The sequence below is a fragment of the Cololabis saira genome, chromosome 13 (assembly GCF_033807715.1).
Source record: "Cololabis saira isolate AMF1-May2022 chromosome 13, fColSai1.1, whole genome shotgun sequence".
Taxonomy (NCBI): Eukaryota; Metazoa; Chordata; class Actinopteri; order Beloniformes; family Belonidae; genus Cololabis; species Cololabis saira.
In genome coordinates this window covers 28,934,788-28,944,624 of record NC_084599.1, presented here as the reverse complement: position 1 = coordinate 28,944,624, position 9,837 = coordinate 28,934,788, and the positions used below count along the sequence as shown (strand labels likewise).

General features: G+C 37.7%; 1 protein-coding gene across 1 annotated transcript in view; it reads right to left on the bottom strand.

The window, feature by feature from the left end:
* Nucleotides 1–8,494, bottom strand: part of r3hdm4 (R3H domain containing 4) — a 9,808-nt gene extending 1,314 nt beyond the window's left edge. Inside the window, exons 1-7 of the mRNA XM_061738553.1 lie at nt 8,312–8,494; nt 5,822–5,979; nt 5,145–5,266; nt 4,197–4,311; nt 4,028–4,113; nt 2,714–2,799; nt 1,202–1,257 (exon numbers count right to left, since the gene is read on the bottom strand). Coding sequence (XP_061594537.1) covers nt 1,202–1,257; nt 2,714–2,799; nt 4,028–4,113; nt 4,197–4,311; nt 5,145–5,266; nt 5,822–5,979; nt 8,312–8,349 — 661 coding nt within the window. The 5' untranslated portion in view covers nt 8,350–8,494. The remainder of the gene's footprint in view (nt 1–1,201; nt 1,258–2,713; nt 2,800–4,027; nt 4,114–4,196; nt 4,312–5,144; nt 5,267–5,821; nt 5,980–8,311) is intronic.
* Nucleotides 8,495–9,837: the final 1,343 nt, after the last annotated feature.

Below are 9,837 nucleotides of genomic sequence, written 5' to 3'. Positions count from 1 at the left end.
TTTAAATGTCTGTTGACATATCGGGGTCATTTTATGATTCGTTTTATTATTGCTTACATACAGCTCCTTTAAGTTTACATATTACCAGGATGGAAGATACAAAATTCCATCTGCCGAAATACTATACTTATAGTGAATATTGTTTTGGTGTCATGTAGTGTCACTGGTAGGATCATTAAATGTACGTACTTTAAAGAACATACTTGAGAGGTTTTTGAAGAGTAAAGTTTAGATGTGCTTTCCAAACTGGCCATTTTGGCAAATGCTTACCAATGAGGTTTTGCAGGTGAGAATTTAAATTAAATGGTTTTATCTGATATATGTCACCAAATGTATTAGTTAATATCAATCATAACCGTTTTGGTTTCATTTCTATACCCACTACGCTTCCTTGTGTTGCTGAGCTGTGGAGGTTTTAGACAAGGTCATATCTCTTCACTGAACTGGAAGATTGACACCTATGGAAACTTCGGGGAACATCCAATCAGGACGATAAACGGGACGTGTGCGTGTCCTAGGAAGCAAACGTTGCAAACCTTCAAACAGTCACCAACAGTTAGAGAGAGCAATGACCGATGACTGATTTGTCAAAGACTTGGGATTATTTTGATTGACTGAACTGTAATATGATTTATGATGGAAAAACCTCAGGTGCAAGACTCAATTCAGAGGGAAAGCAGGAAGGTTTTTTTGTCTGTTTTTGTGACAGCTGGCTCAGTGAGTTTTTGCCAGAGTTGGTATCTACACAATCGCAACCTGTGGAGTCTAAGCTTTAAACCACATCAGGTTAATGTTTTCAGCCCGTAGCAGTGGTTGCTTTAAGGCGGTTTTCCCTTTGCTGCTTAGTGTTGGAATTCTGTTTTGTTAAAACCAAGCTCTTCTCCACTCATCTGGTTACTGCAAGTGTGTATTGTATATGTTTTATATGGTTAAAGATGGCTACGCCTCATCTGAACCCGTATCCGGGGATGTCCATTAGCAATAAATGTAACTGCCTCTGTGATACAGCCAGGCCATTTAAATAGTGTGTAACCTAGAGAAACCTGTAAATGCTTTTTTATCTGAACTGTTTCTGCAATGTGGTAATGTTTATACATGTCTGATGGCTGATACAAATTTACAACATTTATGCATTTTATTTAAGGTAGAAATAGTTGTCCATATCAGTAATGTGTGCCTGAAATGCATCGAGTCCACTCACTTGCAGAGTCCAGCTCCATGTACTGGCAGATGGCATGAAGCAGCAGCCTCTCAAAACTGGTTCACAAACACACACAAGAGAAACATGACTTTCCCCATCTCAGTCTCTAATAATTTACAGTAAATTCAAACCAAGTATCAATTTGCTATCGTAGTGACCCAGTTTCCCTTCACAGATCAATTAAGTCCGTCTGTCTGTGTATTTAAGGTCAATTATTTGCCATTTCCTGTTTGCCTCTGTCTCGTGCTGCTGCAATGACTTCTCTTCACCGTGTGGTTTATGAAGTTTTCATGTAATTTAATATAAACCAGTTTTCCGGGTCGGCAAATAAAATTAAGAACCATCAGTCTGAGTATTCAGCGTGCATTATTTGTCAAGTGCTCAGGACAAAGAACTGTGTTAACACAATCCAAAGAGCTGCGTCAGAGGGGTTATGCTATTTCAGGCACTGATGAGAGGAAAGATGATGCAGGTATCAAGTCTGAGCAACTTACGTGGATAAAAGATGGTTCAGCTTTCTCTGGCTCTAACGCACTGCACAGTTTTCCCATTTTCATCATTAAGAAGTCTGACATTGAATACACCATTGTCTTACTGTTGGATCCATTTTTGGCAGTGAGAAAACCAAGATACTAGGTAGGGCTGGGCGATATATCGAGATTTTAATATATATTTGATATATTTTCAAACACGATATGGTACGAGACAATATCGTTTATATCGATTTAAAAAAAATATATATTTTTTTTTTTACATTTTTTTTTAAATGATTTTGATATAGCTTATTTTGTGACAAATTGACTTGAATGTTTTATTTGAGATTTGCACACATGTTTTGTTATTTGCACAACTGTCAACCTCAGTGGAAAAGTCTGCCTGTTACTGTCTACATTGTATTAATTACAGTGTATTTTAATTTAATTGTTATGCAGGAAAGGGATATTTGTTTTATTTTATTCAAGAAGCATTTTTATTCTATATATGCAGGCAGTTTATTTTTATTTCATTTGTTTTATACATTTTGATATTGTGCAGACCTCTGTTAATAAATGTACCTGTGTGACATTTGGCACGAGGCTTTGTATTAAAACTGACTGTTTTTTTAAGGGTTTGCCTCAAAAAAAAATGAAGCTAACAGAGATGCTATGCTATAATGCTTTGGGGGAAACCCCAATTAAGGCACAGAAAAAATATCGAGATATATATCGAGTATCGCCATTTAGCTAGAAAATATCGAGATATGACTTTTGGTCCATATCGCCCAGCCCTAGTACTAGGCGTTCAATGTGCATGTTAATTATAGAATAATTAATTATTTCCTATTCTAATAGTCCAGTGCAGGACTCGGAATAAGAAATCAACACTATTCAAAACAAGGACTTCTGATAATGTAGTCACCTATAAGTTTATTATCCAATGTCAGAAAAGACTTACTTTGGAAATCTTTCAGAAACTGAATGCAGTGCTTTTGAAGACGTGAGGATACTCTGACAATAGAAAGAGAATTTCTACCTGCTGCTCAGGTTAGTTGTGTAAACAGAGTTGGGCTCTGCCCTGAAGAAGCTCAGAAGGTTTTCCTCAAGAACCTCCAACATTCCCTAAGAAAAAGGAAATAAAAAGATGTTGGTAGAGAGAAAGATGGAACTTTTTCCAACTTTAACGTGATCTATAACCTGTACAATGCAATTGGAAAAAAAAAACGAACTGAAAACTTGGCCAGTCCAAAGCCTCAATCTTATTCCGGTGAAGCCATTCTCGTTGATTTAGATGTGTGCTTTGGGTCATCATTGTGCTGAAAGAAGTTCCTCTTCATCTTTCTAACAGTAGGCTGAAGGTTTTGTGCCAACACTGACTGGTATTTGGAACTATTCACAATTCTCTCCGCCCTGAAGGCCCCAGTTCCAGCTGAAGAAAAACCAGCCTCAAAGCGTGATGTTACCACCACCACCATGCTTCACTCTAGTTATTGTTCTTGGTAATGTCATATGCCATATTTTCTCCACTTTATGTCTTCATGTTCCATGGTATAGTTAATTCCTTGGAAATTCTTTTGTAGCATTCATCTGGCTTATATACTTGAATAATGAGATCCCTCTGATGCTTTGGAAGCTCTGGAGACGATGGCTTGTGCTGGAAGATGTGGCTACAAAAATGTCAGGAAAAGCTACAAGAACAGCTGAACTTTATTTGGGGTTGATTAGAGTTACTTCAATCAGTGACAGGTGTGTTCTGACTCCAATTTAACACGAGTTTGAATGTAATTGGTTAAATCTGAACACAGTTATAAAAGGGTGTGCACACTTATGCAAGCACATTATCTCAGTTCTTTACTTTTACTTCCCTTAGAGATTTCTGTTTGTTTTTCCAATTGCGTTGTACAGGTTATAGGTCACATTAAAAGGTGGATAAAGCTGTGAAATTATTTATCTTGATGTAATTTCTTTACATGACAAAAACCTGGCATTTGAACAGGACTGTGTAGACTTTATATCCACTGGGGGTGTGTGTTTGTACACATAGATATAAATAAATAAATGGTTCTAAAAACTACGTTGAAGATTTTATTAAACATTTTTCTGATTAAAGAAGATAAATAAATTAATATTAATGAATAATAAGGACACAGCCACTGTTGACTAACAAATCTTCACCAATATTTAACAATGATGATTGAAATTAACCCAGTTTTTATAGTTTACACAGTTGTCACAACTTTTTTGGACGAAGAACAGGCTTTCTGATCAAACTCCTACTACTAATAGAATCTGGTATGAGATATTAACCGTCCATGTCACAATTAAGACATAAAGAAGAGATGAGACACACCATGGGTATTTGTTTCCGTCTCAGAGTCACTCGAAGCCTCCGATCGATTCTCTGGAAGCAGTCGTGAGCAGCGAAGACAGAATATACTGTAGAGGAATGAGTGTCAGTGAGCCAAACAGCTACACTAAAGAAAAAAAACCCACAAATGAGCACAAACTCAGGTGCTCACCATTTCTCTGGTCTTTGAGAAGGCGGATGGTGTTCCTCTTGGCCTGTTCCTCCTCCAGAAGAGACAGCAACCTTTCCTGCTCCTCGCCGGAGCAATTCATGAAGTCATTCCACGGCTAAAATGCAATAATTGACTCTGTTCATTACTTAATTCAAGAAACAACAACATTTCAGGAACATTTGTCCCCAAAGCTACCCTGCTTTTTAATTCCAGCTGCTAAACACATCCCCCACATCCACAGAGTCCCCCCCCCCCGGACTACTCTATACTCCTGTTGGACTGTTTAAATCCACTGTCGACACTTTGCATTGACACATTATACTTTATATTTTTACTTATACCACTACAGTCACTCTGTTGTAGATTTTTTTGACATTCGTGTATTTATATATTTTTTGTACATAAGGAGACGTGCCCTGTTCATTTTTATTCTATTTTATTTCTTGTTCTATTTGAGATTTTCAACATCTTGCTGCTCAGTTGTCCTGCAATTGCCCCTCTGGGATGAATAAAGTTTTCTGAATCTGAATCTGAATGTCATTTTCCTGTAAAATGCTCACATTCAGCGATTGCCAACTCCAGTAGTGTATTTCTTTTAATCAAATCAAATAAACTGCAGATTTATGCATTCACAGGCATGAAACGAACAAAACCAGCCATTGTTGTTTATAAAATATATCCTGATCATTTCGGAAATAACAACGGCAGTGTTTACATTTATTTAAAGATAGAAATACAATTTTAAACAAACTTATTACAAATACACACACACCATCTAAAACCTGTTGGTCAAGCTGGGACAAAAATACAATATCAAACCTCCCCTCAAGCTGGGCTGCAGCTATTGATTATTTTAGTAACCAAGCAATAATCAAATGATCTAAAATGACTCCATTAATCATTTCAGCCTGACTCTCAACCGTCCTAATGAGCAGCTCAGCCACGTACCTCTACGTAGTTTCCATTGGTGCAAGCCTCAGTGAAGATGGACGGGATGGCGGGGCTACTGCAGACCTCCAGATCATCTTTGGTGCACTCATCCTTCTCAAGAAGATTGTTAAGATAGAGTGCTGAGAGCAAAGAGGGAGAACGACGGAGGCGAGATGTAAGCAGAGCAAAACCAAATTCATTACTTCAAGAATTAATTCATGAGATTCACTGTTGTGTGCATTTTATACTTAATTTTATATTTTATACCCCCACCCCCCCCACCCTCCACACACACACTTTTGTAGTCATCTTTTACCGTGTCAATTATTCATGTGTGCAAATACAATTTCACTTGATCCAATTTTCCAGATGTATATGGAGCCTTTGAAAATGAAGTGGAGAGATATTTTTCAAAGTCGGACTAAATTAACTTTTTTGTCCCGATTTTATGAGCTGGGAGCAGGTGGAAAAAAGTCTGTATACATTTTGTAACACCAAATTACATAACGTTACTGCTCCATCTTATTCTGGGCCTAAAAGAAATGACCCTGAGATTTTCTAAAATGACCAGCAATGGCCCACTCAGAGAGGCTCCTGCTGAAGCTCCGTGAGGTCTGGAGAGTCGTCTATACTTGGATCAAACGGAAACTGATTGCCAGACAGTTTAAAAACAAAATTTTTAGCTATGAGCCAACCATTCTCCTGTCGGCGGAGACTCTTTTTGCCCTTGGCACGGGGAGTGAGGTCAGAGTTGCGAATGGCTTTGTTGATGTAAAACTGCTTCTTTTTGGCAGGAGACACTCGCTTGGCTGGAGAGCAGGGCAGTGAGGTGCATTTACGTTCCTCTATCAGGCTAGAAAAAAGAAAAGACAATAAATCAGAACCAGTTTTTGATACACATTGAAGGAGAAACCACCTCTTGTATCCAGTTCATTTTGCATATTGATTAAGTTTAGTTCAACTTCTGTTCCTCAGGCTGCTTCATATTTCTGACTATTTTTATGTTCATCCTCTTTTTTAAGGGTGTAAATCACACGTTTCCTCACAATACGGTATTAACCTGATTAACTGGAGGACTACTTGATGTGTTCCAATATCATACAGTCTGCCACAGAACAGTTTTTGTTTGATTTGATTCAGAAGCTACCGATCAATATGAGACAATGCCATTTGTTTAATGAAAACAATTGTTTCCATTTATATCAAATTGCAGTAAGTAACCAAAAGATAATTTCACATTTTGATATCCAGGTTCAACTAGTCAGTTAACAGAAAAATTATGTTGCTTAAAATAAAAAAATAAGAGACTACTGGTACCAAAAAGTAATTAAATAAAATGCTGAGAATTATTTATTGATGTCTGATCCATATTTTCATTTCATATCTGTGCTATTGGATTGTTTATCATGAAATCAATGTAAACCAGTGGATCATCGTTCCGCTGCTTCGGTATTATTAAACTGCAAAAAAGGAACAGGGATCAAGCACAACATTAACAATACTTTTTTTTATTAAATATTTTTTGGGCTCTAGTGGCCTTTTATTGAAGTTGCAGACAGGAAGGGGGTAGAGAGAGAGAATGGGGATGACATGCAGCAAAGGTGTGCAGGCCGGGATTTGTAGCCTCAGTATATGAGCCGCTTGCTTAACCCACTATGCTTAACAAAATGCTTAACCCACTACGCCACAGAGCGGCCCAACATTAACACTACTTAAGCCTCAAAAATAGCTTTAATCCATCTGCGCATGTCCATCATTATCTATGGGACTGTTTTTGTAATTGGGTTTATTTTAAATTAAAACAAAACAATTGATTGCATGTAAATCTGCAGGGTTGACACCTTAGACTTATTTTATGTGCTTTGAAACTCCAAATCCAGGGTTTCACATCAAAATATTGCATTATAATAAGATGCGGCTTGCTTAAATACACCTGAAATAAAAACTGCGCTTCTACACTTTAGTGCATATGACAAAGCAATTTCTTGAGCTAAAACATATTGTTGAGTCACAGTCAATAGCTGCATCCTTACTGTAAAAATAACTCCCTATTAAATCATTTCAGATTACCATTTTATCATTTGAAAGAGATAAGAAACCTGACAATCCCCAAAAAGCACTTGGATGCATATTTGACCTCGAATCCTCTCTGGTTTATTTCAGTAGTGTGGATGGCAGCAGCATACATTGTGCGTCCTCAAAAGGATTCACAAGTAGGTCAGTGGGTGTTCTGCCTAGGAACTGCCAATTTACCCAGTTGATGCTATTTTAAAATCAATATCCCTGCAGATTATTGTCATCATCCCACAGAATAGAACTAAAACATTGGGTGATGCTGCTTTTAGCCACTATGCTCCAAAACTGTGGAACAGCCGGAGGATCTGAGAGGAGCTGGAAATATGGACATTTTTAAACGTAGACTAAAAACTCATCTCTTTGGTCTGGCTTTTGTGTAGCATCACATTTTATAGTTTTATTCCGTTTAACATTTTTTAAATGGTATCTGTTTTATTTATTTATTTATCTCTTATAATGTTTTTATTATTTTTTTTATTGTTGTGGACTGATTATTTTTTAGCCTTAATCCCTGAACTTTTATCTTTTTATACATTTTATATATTCTATATTGTATGTCAGGGTGCATTGGTCTCCCAGTTTTTATTTATTTGTTTATTATGCTTATTTTTCAATCAAAATGTCAAAGCACCTTGTATTTCATGTACCTGGATGAAAGGTGCTATATAAATAAAATTTGATCGATTGATTGATTGATTGATTGATCATAAGATGCAATATCCATCCAGCTGTGAGGACTGTCCCACATTTGTCTGTGACATTTAAACCATTCCGAATTAGACATTTAAAAACAAGTGGATTGTTAACTACAGGTTCGATTAAAATGTTGCTGTGCAAGAAATTAAAACACAATTAAACAGCTGTGAGTTTTATCTTTTTAAACAGATATGCAATAGTCACCAACATTAAGACATTAGTGTTTGTTACTGAGCTGCTAAAAAGCAGACGAGTTAGAATTGCACTTGCTGACAAATGTCGGTAATCTTCCATAACCAGATAGTCTAGTTTGTGTTACTAATGTTACTAATGTTTAGTTAGTGATCATCAAACTGGCTGCTTTAAACTGACATTAAACCTGAACAACGAAAACAACAGGGGTTTTCACTTACATATAATCCTGCTCGTCATTATTTGTCAAAACGACCATCTTATTCAAGTAAAAACAGTTGCAAAGGTCCCGCTGACCGTGTATGTATGGATTGTGTAAATAGCTCTAAAAGGAAGGAAGAACAAAAGAGCGAGTGTTTGGCAGATGAGCTAAATGCTAATGCTACGTAACAGATAGTGGCTTCTTCTTCTTCTTTTGTATTTCCGGCAGTTTCGACGCATCCAGGCGTATTACTGCCCTCCTCTGGTAGTTTGGGGCTGAGTTAGTTCACAAAGGTCACTTATATTCTTTGTTGGAGCCAAAATACTTTGATTTATTTTGTTTTATTTAAACTGAATATTGAATTGTCACCCCCTTTTTGGTGACGTCATGTTTAGCCTGTCAATCAGCCAGGTGGGTGGTTGTCATGGTACCCATTATAACCTTCCTGGGTGATGATTGCACGCAGGTGCGACAGGGGGAAGACAAACAGTTTTTGACCGTGCAAGGTGTGCAAGGAAGACAAGACGTGCAAAGGCGTTCTTGTTAAGTTTATGTTAAGTTTAAACAGTGGAATTACGTTTGCTTTGACTACTGCTGAATACGGAATAAATGGATTGGCATATCCGACCCGGATCCTAAGTCTAAGCGTTTGAATCAATTTGAAGCACGCGTCCAAACAAAACCAACCCTGTTGCCCTGAGTATAGCCTATTGGTACAGGCTGTACATTCTTGAATAAAGCCCAGTGGCATGCAGAAAACGTATGACTGCCCTTGCTATCAGTTGGTGGTCCTCATGTTGGCCGAGTAATATTCTAACAGAAAAACAAACTAAACCTAGATCTAACAGGGTTCTATATAAAATATTCCTTTCTGCAGAATACTTTTTACACTCCATCAGAACATGTTGAACTGTTTCCTCCCACACTCACACAACCCACTAGGATGTTTCCCTACTACTAATAAGCTCTGATGGAGCCCACAGTGCCCCAGCCTCAATCGAGTCAATTTAACCACATCAACTCGACTTCCAGAATAGTAATATGAAGTCTTGACCTTCGGCTGAATATTAAAAAGGTGCCTCCCACTTTCCTCCTCCCAAATTTCCTGCCACTCTCTCCCCATTCCCTCTTTGATTTTAGACCTATACTCAGCCTTTCCTAGTGGGATCTCAACATCCACACCGTCTCGCTTTAGTGCTGCTTTCGCCACCCTATCATATCAGCTACTTCATTCCCTATGACTCCGGCATGCCCTGGTACCCACATACATTTCACCATACACTGCAGTTTCTCAAGTCGAAACAACACTAATAGTATTTCACTTATATCTGGTCTAGACTGACAACTATTACTTTTTATGGCTTTCAGGGCTGCTGCAGAGTCTGAGCAAATCACCACTTCTTCTGGCTTACTCTCCTCCACCCAGTATAACGCATCAGAGGCTTTCTTCCCCTCCAAAACTTTATTTACAAATAGTATCACAACAGCGTTGTCAGTTGTAACCAGTTTTAACAAGGCTCGAGGAAATAACAAAGGAAACGAAAT